The 18,668-nt window shown below is 37.4% G+C and overlaps 3 protein-coding genes across 3 annotated transcripts; all 3 read left to right on the top strand.

Annotated features, from left to right (window-relative positions):
• Window positions 1-1,887: 1,887 nt before the first annotated feature.
• Window positions 1,888-4,172, top strand: LOC114743541 (F-box/LRR-repeat protein 2-like). The gene is made up of 2 exons (XM_028931751.1): window positions 1,888-2,311; window positions 3,019-4,172. The coding sequence occupies exons 1-2, from the start codon at window positions 1,960-1,962 to the stop codon at window positions 3,906-3,908; spliced, it is 1,242 nt and encodes a 413-aa protein (XP_028787584.1). The 5' UTR covers window positions 1,888-1,959; the 3' UTR covers window positions 3,909-4,172.
• Window positions 4,173-5,481: 1,309 nt separating this feature from the next.
• Window positions 5,482-6,956, top strand: LOC114743547 (E3 ubiquitin-protein ligase CIP8-like). The gene has a single exon (XM_028931759.1). It carries the CDS (start codon window positions 5,596-5,598, stop codon window positions 6,679-6,681), a length of 1,086 nt encoding a protein of 361 aa, XP_028787592.1. The 5' UTR covers window positions 5,482-5,595; the 3' UTR covers window positions 6,682-6,956.
• Window positions 6,957-11,644: 4,688 nt separating this feature from the next.
• LOC114743543 (uncharacterized) lies at window positions 11,645-18,258 on the top strand. Its single transcript, XM_028931754.1, has 12 exons — window positions 11,645-12,051; window positions 12,966-13,164; window positions 14,303-14,608; window positions 14,899-14,988; window positions 15,269-15,739; window positions 15,891-15,998; window positions 16,160-16,290; window positions 16,367-16,496; window positions 16,829-17,183; window positions 17,274-17,770; window positions 17,884-18,063; window positions 18,160-18,258. Exons 1-12 carry the CDS (start codon window positions 11,831-11,833, stop codon window positions 18,256-18,258), a joined length of 2,787 nt encoding a protein of 928 aa, XP_028787587.1. The 5' UTR covers window positions 11,645-11,830.
• Window positions 18,259-18,668: the final 410 nt, after the last annotated feature.

Raw genomic sequence — 18,668 nt, 5'->3', positions numbered from 1 at the left:
TATTATGATAAAATATAAATAGTTTATTTGTAAAATTATAAAATAAAAATATTTGTTACGGAGAAAAATTTGAAAATATATTGTAGATAATTAATTAAATATACATAATGAACAAACATGAATATAAATTAAAATTTATTTGATCTCTAATTAAAGTAAATAGAATCACATAACTAATTAGATCGTAAACTTTGCACAATTTTTTCATAAATCAGTTAAAAAAGTTGATTTAGATTGTATTGGATAAGTCAGTTAAAAACGAAACTCAATCCAAACAATTTTCTGAACTGTAATAAGTCACAAATCTCATTTTTACGATTTTCTATGTGTTTTTGGCATTCCAAACGGTAATCTAAACCAGCCCTTAACGCTTTTGTGCCGTTGACTTGTAATCCAACGCACGCACACACGCACGCACACTATCACAACTCAAGGTCCAACATATTAATTAGTTGACGCATATAGGTTTTTTTTTTTTGGCCTCAATGTGTACGAGTTACAGGATTAAAGAATAAAACAAAGTGTGGGGAGAAAAAGAAGAAAAACGGGCAGAAGACGAAAATGTAAGCAGAAGAGAAGTAAAAGCAGAAAGAGAACACAAATTACGAAAAAGAAAGCGAAGTGGTCCGCGGTCAAACGACAGCAAAAATCATGACGCTCCAATTAAGGCCTGAAAAGTGAAAACTACTCTTAAACGACCTACCAACTGAACACTAACTTGGACAAGGATATGTTACTGGACCCTTAATTAATTAGTTGTTTTATTTTCTAAACAATCTAAACGATTAGAATTTAGAGTTAAAATGTTTTGAGGTATTTTTCTAGATGCATATAGTACTCTGAAATACTTTTTTAAATATATTTAACACTTTGAAGTATTTTTTAGTGTATTTAACACTTTAAAAGATTTTTTTTCTGCATCTAGCATCCAAATTTTTTTTTTCATATATCCAGTATCAAGTAAAGAAAAAAATTAAGGTGCCACACGTACCTGAAAAATATTTCAAGATGTTTGATACATTACAAAATATTTTAGAATGCTGGATACACTAGAAAAAATATTTCCAGATGTCCAATGCACTTTAGTCCTAAAATTATTCAAAATGATTTAATTAACAAGAATCCAGACTCTTGAGCCAAGGAGGGTCATTGTTCAGGCGGGAAAATGTTGTTGGATCTTCTTCAATGTGGAAACTGGAGAGCTGCGCATGAAACTTGCATTTTAGGGATAATTAATAATATGCAAATTCTTATAGTTTTAATTAATTTTTCATTGAATTTTTTATCAAGTTTTCGTTCTTTTATGTGATTTTTATAAAATCAGGTAATTATTTACCGTATTATTTTACTTTTACATTTCCATCGTCAATGCATTATATTGCTGTGAGTAAAGAAGATGAAGCTGATTTGACTAAAAAGCAAGAAGAAGAAGAAGAAGCTGAAAAAGAAAATGGGGGTCATCTCAGCCTGGTTTCAACCGTCGGCAGCTTGGTTTGCACTTTACGTTTAGATGAACAGCGAAAGATATCAGTTGGTAGCGGAGCTTGTCAACTGTCATCTACAGGTATTATTATTGTATTCGACTATTCGTTCATAACCAGCACTTTTCACACCCCCGAGAGAAACGCAGAGATATTATACAGGGTTAATATAAATTATCACAATTTAAATCAACCTTTATTTTAGTTTTAATTTTAGTCTTTTAAATTTAAGATATTAATTTTTAAAATTTAATAAAAGTTTAGATTATTTTACTTTTTAAGAACTAGTAAAATTTATAATTTTAAATTTTAAAAATTAAAATAAAAAATAAGCGCAAACTTCAAGTGTCAAACATTATATTAACCCCATATATATACCGTTTATTTCACGGCCTCTGCTAATCTCTCTGCCATTAGCCCCCCCCAAAGAATATTTGGGGGTGGAATTAGGGCTGGGGTTTGATCGGCATACCCCTGAATGGCCTCGACCGACGCCGTTTCGGACTCTGCCCTCTGCATAAACGACGTTCTGACGGATGATGAGCTCCGGTCCATCCTGGCCAGGCTCGACGACGACAAGGACAGGGATATCTTCGGGCTCGTTTGTAAGAGATGGCTTCACTTACAGAGCACCGAGAGGAAGAAGCTTGCTGCTCGTGCGGGGCCCCACATGCTCCGCCGAATGGCTGCCCGGTTCACCCGCTTGGTCGAGCTCGATCTCTCTCAATCAAGTTCTCGCTCTTTCTATCCAGGGGTTACCGATTCCGACCTCTCTGTTATTGCCAATGGCTTCAGATACTTGAGGGTGCTCAATTTGCAAAATTGTAAAGGTGGGCATCTTTTCTCTCCTCCTCCTCCTCCTTCTTTTATCTCTTACTTTTGCGATTGTGATCCTTGAATGAACTCGTATTGACTCCCATTTCCAACTTTTCTGCACCGTTTTATGTCAGTTATGGTGGTTATTATCGATAAAATGTCTATCCTAGTATTTGCTGTCTGTGGGGCTTGAGCATTACCCTTTTATTTTGTGGTAATTGCTGTCTTTATTCCGCTGTTGCACTGGTTTCATTGTCTGTCGGTAGAATGATTATGATTACTCATGACATGTGACTTGTGCCCCTCGAAACCGGGGTCTTGGTTCCGAAAATGTTGAAGTCTAATATTCGAACCTATCTTCACATGATGTATGACTTTACTCTAAAAGGTGTTTTTGCTTGCTAGCAAAGATCCTTGCTGTCACTCTCGCACTCTAAAGGGTGAACGAATAATCCTTCCCTCCTTCCTTTATGGTCTCGCAGTTGTAATATGTAAATGAAGAGGGTGAAGCAAGTTATAAATAGATGGATAAAGGGGAAAGAGTTAGAAAAAGAAGGAAAAATTTGCATTTTGGCTTGGGGGGACTGTAGTATCATAAAATTTCACATGATCAAATTGGAGTGATGTTATGTTCTTAAGTTTTCAGAATATCATCCACTTATTTAGTTTGAAAGTTTCAAAACAAAATTGACAGGATACTGGTTGTGTTGGTAATATATAGGGATCACAGATGTTGGAATGGCTGCAATTGGTGAGGGTCTTTCAGCATTGCAGTCTTTGGATGTATCCTACTGCAGAAAGCTGACAGACAAGGGGTTATCAGCAGTTGCCAAGGGGTGTCCTGACCTACGAATATTGCATCTGGCGGGATGCAGATTTGTTACAGATGGAATATTAGAAGCTCTCTCCAAAAACTGTCATAATTTAGAAGAGTTAGACTTGCAAGGATGCGCAAGTATTACAGACAAAGGACTGACGAGCCTTGCAAGTGGCTGTAAACAAATTAAGTATTTAGACATCAACAAATGCAGTAATGTTGGTGATGTAGGGGTTTCTTGCCTTTCCAAGGCTTGTTCGTCTTCTCTCAAGACACTGAAATTGTTAGATTGCGATAAAATTGGGGATGAAACTATAATATCCTTAGCTGAATTCTGTAACAATCTTGAGACTTTAATCATTGGTGGTTGCCGGGATGTCTCCGATGATGCAATAAAGTCACTGGCTACTTCTGGTAGAAGAAATCTAAAGAACTTGCGGATGGATTGGTGTTTAAACATCTCTGACTCATCATTGAGCTGTATATTAAATCAGTGCAGAAGCCTTGAAGCTCTGGACATTGGCTGCTGTGAAGAGGTGACAGATGCTGCATTCCACTTAAGCAGTGAAGAAGCTGCTCTGAATTTGAAGGTTCTGAAGGTGAATAACTGTCCAAAAATCACAGTGGCAGGTATAGGCATTCTTTTGGGCAAATGCAATTATCTAGAATATTTGGATGTAAGGTCCTGCCCACATGTTACCAAGGCTGGGTGCGATGAGGCTGGGTTGCATTTTCCTGAATGCTGTAAAGTTAACTTCAATGGCAGCATCAGTGAACCTGTTAAGCTTTTCTGATGCTATGATAATTTAACAAGGCTGGTATCATCTGAAGATGAAGACATTTGGAGATGTGAAGTGGATGCATCTAGTATCATGTGTATCATATCAGTTTCATCCCGAGTTGTAAATTGGGTCTGTATTTGTATATTTGTTTTCTGCATTTGCAAATTATTGCCTTACTCTCTTTGCATTTGTTCCTTGGTTCGCCTTGTGCATGAAAATCCTCACATCATTGGGACCTATTTCACCTCAAAATTCGTTGTTCTGCGTTGCGATGTATGCTTGGTGGGTGAACTTTTTGTGTTTTTTGCCCCCGCCAACGGGTGAACTTTGCTTCAAATGTTCTGACCTGTAACGTTGTGTCCAGGTTGAACTTGACATTTCACCCAATGGCTAGTTGTAGCTTCTGGTCATAAATGTCGTTTTCAGAAGTTTAATCTCGATCAATTCAGATTAATTGGTTGTCAAAAACTATTCAATTCATATATATGTATGTTAAACATACTCTAATATGATAGCGTCTTCTAATAATTTAATTTAATTTTTTTATTTTTATACCTTCCTGATTACTTATTTATTTAGCAAATGTCAATAGTTCAACTTTGAAAAAATAATTATCTAGTCAAGATGAGGATTTAGTACGTATATTTCTCCAATGATCAAAATATGATCGATCAAAAAATATAAGTTATCAAAGCGTGAAATAGGAAAACACTCATTGCTCTAATATGTGAGCGTCTTTTAATAATTTAAGTTTTTATTTTTATACCTTCTTGATTACTTATTCATTTAGCAAATATCAAAAGTTCAACTTTAGAAGAATAATTATCTGCTCAGGTTATGGAATTAGTACTTATATTTCTTCAATCATCAAAATATGACCGATCAAATCGTACACACAAATTATGATCGATCCAAAATAAGGTTATCAAAGCATGAAATAGAGGAAAATACGCATGCCCCAAAATTTGAATTTCGGCCCCTTGATATATGGAATAAAAATTATAAAAAAGAAATTTTAATTATTGTAATTTTGAATAACCAAATTATTCTGATAGATATAAATAGATTTGTCAAATAATCATTTTGTGAAAGGCGAAATGAATAGATTTAGAGGCTGATATTCACTACAAACATAGCATAAAAAACATATGTTGGCAAAAAAAAACAAACAAACAATAGAAAACTTCAAAATATTCAAACTGATTGCGTAGTTTAGACCAAGTAATTATTCTATGAACAATCAATGGAATTGATTTGGCGCCTTGGCGGGACAAGCTTAAAAAAATAAAAAAAATAAAAGAGAAAAAGAAACTTGCAATAGAGGACTGAGGACACGTTAGGATCTTCATCAGGGAGATATCGTAGCACGTACGTATAATTTAACAGACTCCGTTCCACCCCCCCCCCCCCTCTCTTTCCTCTCGAGTGATTCCATGATATAGTGGCGCGACTCTATCCTCAAAATCAACGATCCAGATAAGGAGTGCAATTAATTAATTTTTGATTATTTATTAATTTAATTAACAAAATAATGGAGGCTAGTCTTGGTCCATTTTTATTTTTTTTTATTAATTATCCTCGTTCCACACCCAACAACCTTCGCCTCCCTCTCTGCCCTTTGTTCATTCTTTCACTTCTCAGCTAAACTCAGGTGGGTCCCTTCTCCGCCGTATCTTGGTATCTGCTCGTCGGAGAAAGCATGGCTGACTCACCCTCTCCGGCGCCTGAGCAACCCTTGCTGGATTCTGATGATTCGCAGTACTGGTGCTACCACTGCGAGAAGCGTGTGTCCGTAGAAACGCATCCGGAGGGCCCTGACATTCTCTGTCGCGAGTGCAAGCATGGCTTCGTCGAATCGATTGCTTCCCCGTCTTTGGCTCCTCCCTCTACGACTTCTGATCTGATCGACGATCCTCATTTCGAATCGCAATTCCTGCGCGTACTTCGTCTACTTGCAGAATCGGCGCGTGATGAAGACGCGCCTCCACCTCCGTCTCGAAACCGCTCCTCAGGCGATGATATTCTCAGGGTTGAGTTCGAGGATTGGGATGATGATGGAGAAAGCAGCAACAACAATAACAACGACGAGGACGACGAAGATGATGGGGTGGAGTTTCACGATGAAGGAGAAGAGCAGGAAGGTGCCGAAGAGCACGAAGATCGACTAGGAGAAGAGGACCCAAGTGGAGATGAAACCGAAGAAGATCTGAGAAGGAGGAGTATGCGGAACCGGATCAGAGACTTGACCAGTCGGATCAGAGATTTGGCAACCGGCACGAGGAGCAGGAGGAACAGGATCTTGGACTGGGCTGATATACTGATGGGTCTTGAAGACAATTCCATAGAGCTGAGACTTCAGGTACCTGATTCGGATCGATTTTTCGGGAACCCGGGAGATTACGTCGATGCTGCTGATTATGAAGCTCTGCTGCTGACCATGGCGGAAAGCGACGGAAGCGGGAGAAGAGGGGCTCCACCGGCTGCAAAATCTGCAGTGGAGTCGCTGCCGACGGTGGAGATTGTCTCAGAGGATCAAGCTTTGGTGTGCGCGATATGCAAAGATATGGTGGGTGTGGGAAGCATGGCAAAGCGATTGCCCTGTGGACATCAGTACCATGGGGACTGCATAGTGCCCTGGTTGGGCTCCAGAAACTCATGCCCAGTGTGCAGGTTTGAGCTTCCAACGGATGACCAGGACTATGAGGAGGAAAGGAAGAAGAAGGTGATTACCTCTACTGCTAATGGGGCATCAGGTTCTGGTGGAACCGATGCGATATCGGGTTGATTTCTAAATGGTATGTTCTATACTATTTATGTAATATATTATATTTGGTGATTTTCATCTTCTTTGCAAACTTTTTCACTTGCCTACTACGGTTTTCTTTTTCTTTTCTTTTTTCCCTTCCTCTTTAATTGAAACTTGCGCAATGTTGTTTACTGGAAGTTTCATGAAGCTAGCTCTTTAGCTCACTTTGTATATAGAATTTGGATCCACATGATCACACCGCTTCAATGCAATTTCAAGTTTCCTCCTGTGCCACGTGCTGATTTTGCTAAGCATGCCCTCTGTTTGCGGACACTTGGATTGTTGGAATCATAAAGTTATGTTTTTCTCCCTCTTGAGTTAAGTTCAACAATTTGAACTTTGATTGGTTGAATCTCCTTGCATGAGTTGTGGCATATGATCTTTCAAAGTTCACTTAGGTTTGATTTAGTATGTCATTTAGTTTTTGTTGAACTTAAATGTTGAGTCTTGACAAAAAGCATCGAATAATTTATAGCTGGAGTCAAATGTACATACACCGCGAATCTTGGGTTTTTGGTATTAGAATTTATGAGATTCAACGCTTTAAGCTGGAATCAGAATCCTTATTCTAAACTTGTGTGGAGAATGTTTCAAGTTGAAACAAGAAAACAACTGAGTGCTAGAATATAATTTATAACCAGATACGATCCATCTGAGCAAAAAAGTTAGCGAACTGAAACATAAATCTGATTGCTTACTTTATTAGAAAACCATGCCATCTTTGTTCAGAATATTTAGTGAACTAATTTTAATGAAGGTTCTGAAACTTGTCTCTTAAATCTTAATGCCCTGTATAATAAGCTGCTCTTCATCAGAGTTTTCCTTTTAAAAAAAAAAGTTGCAAGTGTCACCCTCCCAACTTCGAGCCAATTGCTAGCACCTCCAACTTTGAGCATTAAAAGATATTTCTCCTACCAACATCTTCATTACAAGAGTCAGCGACAACATGAGCAATAGGGTTTAAACTTTAAGGGTGATAGCTGAAGGAGATATTTTCCAATTTTTCAAAGCTAAAGGAATGTTTGCAGATGGCTCAGAGTTGAAAAGCGTTGCTATTTGCATTTTCCCAATTCTGCAACCAATTTATTCATATAACTTTATGAACTTAATGAATTTCTCGTCTTTTGTCTTGCAATTCATTCCATTCAGAAGAACTGATATGCATCTGACATAATTGGGAGGTTGCTGTAGTTGCTTCTTTTGAAAAAGGCATTATAGTTGATTCATGTTTCTTGGAATGGAATTCCTTCCAAAGTCTTCTGTCTTGGAACACTTTAATTTTGTATTGGTGTTTAGAGACCATATAAATTCAGAATTGATCAGGAAAACACGAGATGCATAATACTGCTGCTTCTTTGCCGCTTTCTTCTCCCGGTACTTGCTTTCCATTAAGTGCTTTTTTTTTTTTTGGGGGGGGGGTTAGAGGAGCAGGCACTAATTGCTTTATAAGCAAGAACCTATAAAGGAGCTTTTAAGCTACAAGGGTATTGGCTTTTTCATTGAAGTGCCTTTGTCAACACTGAAATCGTGGCACACAGATAATAAGGCATTCTTAATCAGTTATACTCTGACCTATAGGTTCTAAAATTAGGTCGGGTTTCTCTGAGGAGTGATCTCATTTGTTAGTTTTGATTCCTTTGTGATGTTGGCATTTCCATGGAGGGAAGCCAGGAAGCTAAGCAGTGATCCTCTTTTCCTCCGAGCAGTTCTCTGAGGGAAAGTAAATTCACCGGGTATCTTTTAAATCCAATGTTATCCAAGATTGTGTCTGAAACACGGATGCGCTTGACTTTTTGGTTACTCCCACTTTGCGTAGGCTCCACCAAATGCAAAATGCTTCTTTCACCACTCCCAAGTAGGAAGCCACTTATTGTCACGATGCGACTTTATGTTCCCCCCTTCAACCTTTCTCGGATTGTCATTTTTCAATCATGAGGGGAGTAAGCGAGGATATTATTCGGGCAGCATTCCTCTGAAAACAGAACTTCATATCCACTACTTTTTTCTTTTTCAATAAAACAAACAGTACTTTGCTGGTTAAATTCAGCTTTCTGGTTTGGGATAGATGATTTCGGAACCAGCCATCTCAGCAAAAGTTTTGTTGTTTGTGTGCTTTCGATTTATAAAAGCGTAAAATGTCAAATGTGGTTCTCTGTAAGCGTAAGCTGATTTTGGAGAATGGGGAGTGAAAGCTGCGAGCGCCGGAAATTCATTCTAAAGGTGATTCATTTTATGAAGAGACTATGAACTGTCGATGAAGTTACTAATCGCTATCATTAGTAATGCTTATAATGGTAAGATCTGGCGGTTACTTGTTCAAAGACGCCTGCTTATTTCTGTTATTTATTGTTATTCTATTTATAATCGTATCCATCTGCTAACCAGCATGCTCCGGAATTTGTGAGCAAGTACCCATCTTAGCTACATTTGGTACTTTGAGTGAAGAATTGAGCAGGAAGTAACAATAGATCCTTTTGTTTGGTCCAACCCCGGCCCCTCCCCACAAAAAAAAAAAAAAAAGAGGATTTTTTTTTAAAAAATAAAACTATTTCCTTTGTATCATATTGAGGGAGGCCCCGTTCTTCTCCAATGTAAGCATTTGAGCTAAAATAGTTAAGGAACTCTTTAAGTTTACAAGTAACTGGTTGAATTTAAAAAATCGCGTCTAGAAAATTAGAAAAAATTCGTAGACGCGTACCTGTTCTGATGGTAAAAATTAATCGTAACAATTCCCCACTCTTTTTTTTTTTTTTTTCCGGGTGACGCAGAGGTAAGGTGCGTATGCCCAAATTTAGCAGGGTTAAGTTGAAGAGCAGACCAGAAAAAGATGAGTATAATAGAAATCGCATTTATTGTCGTGCAGCTTCGCCCCACTTCTCATCTGAAGCATGGACATAGGGTGAAGAACTTAAAGGCTGAAATTAAAAAAGGCTACCTAGCAAGCCATTTCCCTGTGGTTATATTTTCATGTAGCCTACACGCCCAAAGCAAGCTCCTTGATCCAATAGGATCATCCCATTGATGGAATTTCTTCAAGTAATCTCCCGGCCCAGATATTCTTCCAGATTGTCCAAGCATTTCAACAAGACATGAGAAATGGTCAAGATTGGGGGTGATTCCATACTTTCTTAGTTTCTTTCATGGAATTGAGGTAAAGCTTGCCCTTGTCCAACAATCCTGCCTGATTACATGCAAACCTAGAGATAGGCGAGTTGGAAACACAGGAAATGCTTTCGTAACAGGACTTGATTGTTTGAGCGCGAATCTACAGCCCCAGTTCAAGTGTCGCAAGACTAGCACAAGCACTGACCGCAGTGGCAGATGTGTATTCATTATGAGGAAGCTGCATTTTAGAAAACAGACCAAGTGCAAACCATTGCTCCCCACATCGGTCATATCCAGATATCATAGCCAACCATGATATAAGATTGCGTTCACACATTTTATCAGACACTTTGCGTGCAAGGGAGATGTAAACATTAGATTGCAAGCTGCCTTCAGAAGAACAGCGCGAATGGAAAGACCTTGCTAAAAAAATCCTTCTTTCTGGAGAAGCGGTGCAAGAGCGATGCAATTGCTTCTGGTATCATAGAAGTCTAAGTTGAAGTTGAGACATCAAGGACCCGAATACATAGAAACACAGGAAGCTTTAACCATATGGCTTGGACATCAAATGAAAGAGAAATTGGGATTATGCAGTTAAAAACATGGAAGAGAAGTCTCCCAATTGAAGCATCTCGACCAAATAAAATTATGGAGGAGGAGCTTTTCTACTCAAAAGTTACATCATCTTCAATTATGATCTGACGTTAGACTCATGCTGGAAACTCACGAGTCATGAACCCCATAAAATGCGAGAGAAGGTTAGACGTGAATGCATGAACGTGAAGTTGGGTTCACGTGCAAATGATATAACTCCGTATTCATAATTCTACATATTTTTGCTTATGAATCACTGGGAATTATATGAGATGAGATTGTAGATTATGGCTGGCAAAAAGAAGAAATCGTAATTTAGGAAAGAGGAGTTATCAACTAATATGTAGACTCAATATTCACAACCCACACATATTTCATTTTCGAATGATCACTTGTTAATCATTTAAGAATTGAAGAGTTACAAATTCTTAAGCAGGATTTTTAAATTGAAATAAATGTTGGCAGTTTCACTAATCACATACGAAATTTTTAGAAAATTTCTAATAAATCATTTTAGAGGAGTTGTTAATTCATGAGAATTTAATACGATATCACACGTGAATAATGTGAAATGGGATTGTAAAATATAAAAGAGAATTTGTAAATAAATAAACTTCGCATTCACACTTTTTACCACTCGTAAAATGACAACGGTCAGTTGGTCACTTATAAATTGGAGTTATGATTTTTTTTTAAAAAAATATGATTACGTCTTTAAACAATAAGGCTATTAACTAAAATTATAAAAAATATTTCCTGCCACCACGGTTATGAATTCTTGCTTGTAAGTTGTAAATTGAAACGATTACATGTACGTTTGTCGCCCAATGTTTTATGGGAATTTGCAACCTTTTTTTAAAATCATTTGAGAGGGGCTATTAATTCTTAAAAACAGCTTATAAATGATAAGACCTCTTATTGACAATCTCATGTATTTTACCACTCAGGTCCTTAGGATTATTTTCCCCTTCTCACGGTGGAAGGTATTTTGAGAAAGTATTTAGATGGAATTAAAATTATGATCTTAAAAATATTTTTATAATATATAAAATAAATATATAAAGGAGTTTATCTCATTTTATAAAAAAACCTTTTAAAGAAGTATTTTTGGATGATTTTAAACGTTCCAGTAGTATCTTCCGTATCTATTTTTACTGTATTAGAAAAATGTAAAAGAAAAACATTTCGAAAATTCCTGACTCAAAAATGGTTCTGGAACCAACTGCAGGGTCCATACCGCGCAGGGGCAGTGGCGGGAGAAGAGAACCCGGGGAAACCTTTTCCCGGCTATATAAAACTCTGACCTCTTCATGAAAAGCTGCGCACTGCTTGGTTCGAACTGAAAGATTTCATTTTTGGACCGAAATAATCGCTCAGATTTTCCATTGTTACATTTACAATCCACTGGAAGCGAAAAATAGTGCTTCCGATGGAAGATATTGGGAAAATGATTGGAGATTTGAGCTTAGGAGAATTAGTAGAGGGCCAGCAAGGTGAGGCACTCAGAAGCAGTGCCTTCCTACGGTTAAAATCTTACTGTTTAGAGCTTCTGGAGCTTGTGCGGAACCCCAAGAAGCATGCTTCTGTAATTCCTTCGCTTCGTCACTTTCTTCAGAATTCTTCATCCAGTACCTTACAGCCCTTCTTCGAGTATGGCCACTTACATAGAATTCTTACATATTCATGCATCACCCAACTCAAGTCTTATTTATTTAAAGAAACTTCTCTATACTGGCTTAACTTTCAACGATATGAAGTGGTAGCAATTTACAGATATTTATACTAATGTATTAGAAAGAAGGATGAAATGACCGTGAAAAGGCTGGCGCTTTTTAACATCTGCGTTTGATTTTATTGTCTACTGAAGTCATGATTGATATGTTTTGATTATGTCAATAAGTTTTGCTAGTGATCATACTTTTGGCTTTGGGTAGTGCAAATAAATCCTTTCCAAATTTTCTTGAGAGAAACGATTCATTGATGAGACTGGAAAACAATACGTCAACAAAGGACACGTAATCCTCCCAGGAATAGCGAGAGAAAAACTGCACAATTTACACAAAAACTGGCTTAAAAGGGCTTTGCAATCCCTTTGTGAATCCACCAGGGACAAGCGTTTTGACCCTATTTTAACCGATCCCGTTTGGGCATTGTGCTGTTCTCTGAAATGTCTTGGCTAAGAAAATAAAAAATAGTACATTGGGAGAGTTACTCATTTTGACCTGATAACGTTCAAATCTTATAGTCGTGTTTTTTTTTTAAAAAAAAAAAAATGATTCGTGGCCGGGCATGTTCTTTGTGTGACCAACATTCAAACATATTTTATATGGATATTACGCAAAAGATAAGTATTGTGATTGAGCTTGTCATGCCTTTAATGGAAATACAGTTGAGGTGGGCATCTGTTTCAGTGTTTTCCAAACTTTTCTCTGCTGTAATATAAAAAGTCATGCTTTAAATCCTGAAGCTTTAGTCGTTGAATTCCGCTGGTTCATTTTATATGATTGTTTGATTCTTACTTCAGCCTTGAATATGGCCTTAACTATATACTTTTTTCCCCCCAGTTACACTTTGTTCCCATTACTTTTGCTCCTGGATGCTGCCATTGAATGCAGATCTACGCCAAAAGTAGGTTCTAAAGAAAATTTTACAACGTCTGATGTACCAAAACCACCTAATCCAGTGAGTGATACTGTGGCAGAAGGCGTTGTTTGTTGTTTAGAGGAACTTCTGAAGAAGTGTCATTTGAAATCTGTGGATCAGGTGGGCTGATTTTCATTCACGTCTTGAATAACTGTAATACAAATATCTGAAAAGCTTCTTTAAGCCTTTATTTACTTTTCATTTTATATTTTATATACTACTGAACTACGTCTGAATAATTATATGTTGAGGATGTGTAATAGGGATAACCCTTCTCTGGCCATTTTAACATGAGGAAAAGGAGATCAGGAGAAATGAATCAAATAGAAATGGGGTTTGGAAAAATGTGGAAATCCACTCCTGATGCATGATGATGCTGGACTGAACATATTGAAACAGGGAATACATCAAGCATTTTCAATTCTACGAATTGAATTTTTTGTCCTCAAGGCACAAACGTACTGTGTTTTAGAAGGAAATACAGGGAACTACCCTCCAAATAAGTTTAAAACTGGGAACACAGAGAGACATCTAGTGCAATATTATTTTATAAATCTATATTATTCAGCAAGATGGAGGTCCTTGTTACCACTATCGGGGTTTTCTTCAATTTTTTGTGTTACATATTATTTTGAAAACTCACTTAGATGGTTTTACATCCTTTATGATGTAATCTCTATCCATTTTTTACATCAATATATAGAGTAAAATTACTTTATTCAAATGCTTATTAAGCTACTGGGACTATATTTTGCTCCATAATTTTATACATGAGATATAATGATGTGCAAAAGATAGTACTTTCAAGTGTTAAAGAGGAAGTTGTATTACATGAATTTCAATGGTCTTTTAACTCAGCCTCACACCTCAGTACAAGTCTGTTGTTGACTTGTTTACATTTTCTAGAATTCTATCAAGTAAAAATTTCTTTATCATCGAAAGGCTTCAAGCAATGCATGGTCAATGAGAATCAACTCTTTTTTAATTGCCCCGGACTTGCAATTGTATGAAGCACAAATTCCTTATCATTTAAAAGCCATCAAGTAATACATAGTCAATGAAGATGAGTAAGTGCTTAAGTGCCTCGATTATATTGTTAAATGCTAGGAACAGTCTTTGTCAAGTTTTCCACTTGCTGCATGCTGTTTCGTTTGTTAAAACACCCTGCAGAGGCCATATGAAAACTTGAGCTGTGATGTTTGTTTACACAAGTGGAATGAAGTTGATGAAACTAAACTGTGATGACATTCCTCAACAGATGGTTGTAGTCCTAAAGAAATTAACATACGGGGCTTTGCTTTCACCACTTGAGGCTTCGGAGGAGTTTCGTGAAGGAATTATCTTGTGTTTCAGGGCACTGCTTCTGAGTTTACAATCCTGTTCTGATGAGTCGTGCTCATGCGAACAAATTCCTGGTTTTCCTGCACTTTCAGAGGACACAGATGATACGCCTCATTGGAAATCTTCCAAAACTACTGCAGAATCAGAAGTCTGTTTACTTGCTTTTCTTCGCTCTCAAGATGCATCAGCAGCCATTGGACACTGGCTGTCTCTTCTTCTAAAAGTATGTTGATTTTTTGGTTGTTGGGCATTCCTACTGAAATTCCAGTGGGAGTTCATTTTAAAACAGTGAACTTTCCCACTTTTGTTTCCTAACTTTCACTTAATAACAAAATAACCAAAATTTGTCACTAGTATATGCGCATTTTCTCCATAACGCAAGATAAGTTTTAGGAATCAAAGTAGAAAACAATTGCTTGAAAGGAACCTATATGAGGACATGCCTTTTCTTCTGTTGTCAAAATTTAGTTAAATCACGCCTTGGAAGTTTATAATACCTGGTTTTATAAAAAGGCTGCAGATACAGAGGCTGCAAGAGGACATCGAGGCTCTGCAAGACTGAGAACTGAAGCCTTTAGAACTCTCCGCTTGCTGGTTGCTAAGGTAGTATATTTAACAGGTTCTTTAAACAGCTTGTAAGGTTTTGTGGAAAGTTTCTCTTCTGCTGGTATTTGGTGCACTTTGTTAGATTATATATGCTATTAGATCAGATAAATATCATTTTTTGGGTTGGGGGTGTTTATTTTTCAGCTGAGATTATTTTCAGCTGAGAAATTGGAGAGTTCTGTTGAGCTAATTTTTTTAACCCACTTTTGTCTGCTTCAGTAATTTCTGTAACTCATCGATTCTTCTGTTATGAGGGAAGCTGACTGGATTTTTGCAGGTCGGTACTGCAGATGCATTAGCCTTCTTTTTACCTGGTGTTGTTAGTCAATTTGCCAAAGTTTTGCACAGTGCTAAAACGATGATGAGTGGTGCGGCTGGTAGTGCAGAGGCTATTGATCAAGCAATTAGAGGGTTGACTGAGTATCTTATGATAGTCCTCAGGGATGATGCTAATGCACCTGTCATGGGTGTTGAAGCTTCATCTAACTTTGGTTCTGATAACTGTGAATCCACTGTGTCTCTTTTGGAGGAGCTCCGTCGCTTGCCTGTTAAAGCTCAACTTCAAAATGAAGTGATTGAAGATACAAGGCATGAGTTGGGGGAAATCCCTTGTTCAAACACTGAACTACAAGAAAAGAGTGGTGATTGTAGCAAAGCTATTGGATCTTTGCATGTGAATCGAACAAAAGATTGGTTGGAGAAAACATCAGCTCATTTAAAGAAGCTGTTGAACGTAACATTTCCACATGTATGCTCATACTTCTTATTTAAGGAAATTTATTGGCTTGGCCTTGTTGTAGTCTTCCAGTTGTTTATATTCATACATGCATTTAGGCATGCGTCTGTTTGTATACATTGCTTTAATGTTTTATGTAATTGGTGAAATTATTGAATTTCAGATCTGTATTCACCCTTCACAAAAGGTGAGAAAGGGACTTGTTAATGCTGTACAAGGACTTCTATTGAACTGCCACTACACTCTGGGAGAGAGTAGACTGATGCTTTTGGTGAGCTTTGAACCGGTTAAATGGAAATTAATTCTGATAGGGTTTTTGTCCTCAACATGTTTTCTCGATTGGGATTTAGAGGATATTTGTTTTCATTTGGTCTCCTTTTCTTTGTTTTTTTTTTTTTTCCTTTTCTAATCTTCATGTCACTAATTATGCAGGAGTGCTTATGTGCTTTGGTAGTTGATGATTCTGATGATGTATCTTCTACTGCACAAGAGTATCTTGAATATTTATTCTCTCTAAACTGGAAGCCTCTTCTAGAACAGGATGCTTCTGAAATATTTAGCAGGTAAATTTTTATGGATGCAAATTACTTACTCTTGATGGTTTCCCTTTTCTCTTCCTGATACCTCTTTAAAATTTAGGCATGTTGAAAAGCTTCCCAAAGTGGTGCTTGGCAATGAGGAGTCCCATGCAGTGTTGAATGCGCAACAGTTATTAGTGATAATATATTATTCTGGTCCTCGTCTAATGTTCGATCAACTTCAGTCTCCTGTATGTGCTTCCTTCATAAATTCTCTTACTTACTTCTACACATCTCTGTTTTTTGGATTTATATATTTTGGATACTGATGATGCATTACCATACAAAATCGGAGTATCTTGCAATTTTGACGCGGGAAAAAATTATTTGGTTGCTGTAATTTTTCTGCTTTGGGAATACTCTAATGTGATAATTGATTCTGGAAGAAGTTAGTTTGCAATAATTAGATTCATCTTTAGTTATGCCATTAAATTATTTCTTGATCAAATATACTTTCTGTATATAAGTATTACATGTTCCTATTTCTTGTTTGACATATATCCTTTTGCGTGAACCTGATTAGGTGGGAGCTGCTAGATTCCTGGATGTATTTGCCGCATGTCTAAGCCATAGATCAGAGTTCTCTGGTTCACTTGACAAAATCATTTCAAGATCATCAACATTGGCGTACCTACCCTCTGTTGATGACTTGAAATCTGGTGTTAATTTCTTATGTCCTGGTCTTCCTATTATGAATGCTGGCTTGTTGGAAGCTCCAAAGTACAGCCTTATTGAGGAAAATAATAGACAAAAACCTATGAAAGCAGAGGGCTATGAGCTTCCTCGTATGCCCCCTTGGTTCAGTAATGTGGGTAGTGTTAAACTATACCAGCCTCTTGCTGGGATTCTCAGACTTGTTGGATTATCTTTAATGGCAGGTGATTTCTAATTCAGTGTTTTTCTATTAGCGCTCTGACTGTGCATCTAAATCTAGTACTCACACTCATTACCTTGCGTGTCATCACTAGATAGTAGAAGTGAGGGGCTTCTGTCATATATAACTGAGACTCTACTTGGTCACATTCGTAAATTGGTTTCTGAACTCCGTATGAAAGATTACAATAAAGAAAGCTGGCGATCTTGGTATGAGAGAACTGGTTCAGGACAGTTATTGCGGAAAGCAAGCACAGCTGCATGTATGCTCAACGAGATAATGTTTGGTCGATCTGATCAAGCTATTAATGGTTTTGCTAGAGTGTTTCATAGATCTGCTACGAAAAGGGAAGGCATTGAGGTCCAGTCTTTCAAACTTGATTGTTCACTTCATGAATCTGTTTGGAAGATGCTACATGATGAAGGTGCAAGAAGTCATTTAATGGATTGCATTGGTGGGATCTTGCATGAGTATTTATCTGCTGAAGTTTGGGGTATTCCAGTCAACTACAGATCTGTGGACATGCATCTTAATGCTGAAGACGACGAACCTAGCCCATACCTTTTCCAGGACGCTGCGATGCTACACGAGGAAATACACATTTTCCTTTTGACTGGCTATTTATTCTCTGTAATTAGTGGTCCTTTCATTGTATGACCACCTGTACTGGATAGGATATTAATAGCTTCATTTATTTGGAACAGGTTATTATTGATGGACTAGGAATCTTCAATCTATGTCTTGGAAGAGATTTTGCTGCAAGTGGGTTTCTTCATTCATCTCTTTATTTGTTGCTTGAGAATCTCAGTTCTCCAAGTTTCCAAGTTAGAAACGCTGCAGACTGTGCCTTGCATATACTTTCCACCACATATGGCTATTCAACGGTTATTTTCTCTGTTTCAAACTCCCCCACAACACCCCCCCCCCAAAAAAAAAAAAAAAATCCTCGCATGACTTCTATCATGCATGCATTCTTGTAGGTTGGACATCTAGTTCTGGAAAATGCAGACTATGTCATTGATTCAGTATGCCGACAGTTGCGTCATTTGGACCTTAACCATCAGTGCCAAATGTGCTAGCTTCTATACTTTTCCTACATTGGAGTGGCTTCTAAGATATTGCCTCTTCTAGAGGAACCGGTATCACCATATCCTTGATTGTGAATGCTGTTTTCAAGCAATTATTTTAATTTTCAAGTATGGCATGATAATTTTTTTTGTCGTTCCAATTATCTAATGTTTCCAATACCAGAAGACAGCAGGTTTCCTAACAGTGCTTGCATCTATTGAGCATTATCTGACTAAAATGCTATTTATTTTGACCCTTTTTTTTTTTTAAAGTTGTGTTGCTTCATATTATGGTTTATGTCATCGTTTGTTCCTTTTGTTGTGGTGGCATAGTGAAGAAATACCTTTAACATGCTTTGAGTTTTTTCATTGTGATCTTGTGGTCAAATGATGTTCAATCAAACAGATGCGCTCTGTGTCAA

Source organism: Neltuma alba, unplaced genomic scaffold (assembly GCF_004799145.2).
Source record: "Neltuma alba isolate B1F8T4 unplaced genomic scaffold, ASM479914v2 tig00004044_pilon, whole genome shotgun sequence".
Lineage (NCBI taxonomy): Eukaryota > Viridiplantae > Streptophyta > Magnoliopsida > Fabales > Fabaceae > Neltuma > Neltuma alba.
The sequence above is the reverse complement of the archived record's forward strand: the minus strand, read 5'-3'. Positions and strand labels throughout refer to the sequence as shown.

What these genes read in the sequence shown, in the direction of transcription:
- LOC114743541 (XM_028931751.1), top strand. Translation starts at nt 1,960, where the DNA reads ATGGCCTCGACCGACGCCGTTTCGGACTCTGCCCTCTGCATAAACGAC. An exon ending in CAATTTGCAAAATTGTAAAG is followed by an intron (nt 2,312 to 3,018) that starts GTGGGCATCTTT and finishes GGTAATATATAG; the next exon opens with GGATCACAGATGTTGGAATG.
- LOC114743543 (XM_028931754.1), top strand. Translation starts at nt 11,831, where the DNA reads ATGGAAGATATTGGGAAAATGATTGGAGATTTGAGCTTAGGAGAATTA. An exon ending in TCCGCTTGCTGGTTGCTAAG is followed by an intron (nt 14,989 to 15,268) that starts GTAGTATATTTA and finishes GGATTTTTGCAG; the next exon opens with GTCGGTACTGCAGATGCATT. An exon ending in AGAGTAGACTGATGCTTTTG is followed by an intron (nt 15,999 to 16,159) that starts GTGAGCTTTGAA and finishes CTAATTATGCAG; the next exon opens with GAGTGCTTATGTGCTTTGGT.
- LOC114743547 (XM_028931759.1), top strand. Translation starts at nt 5,596, where the DNA reads ATGGCTGACTCACCCTCTCCGGCGCCTGAGCAACCCTTGCTGGATTCT.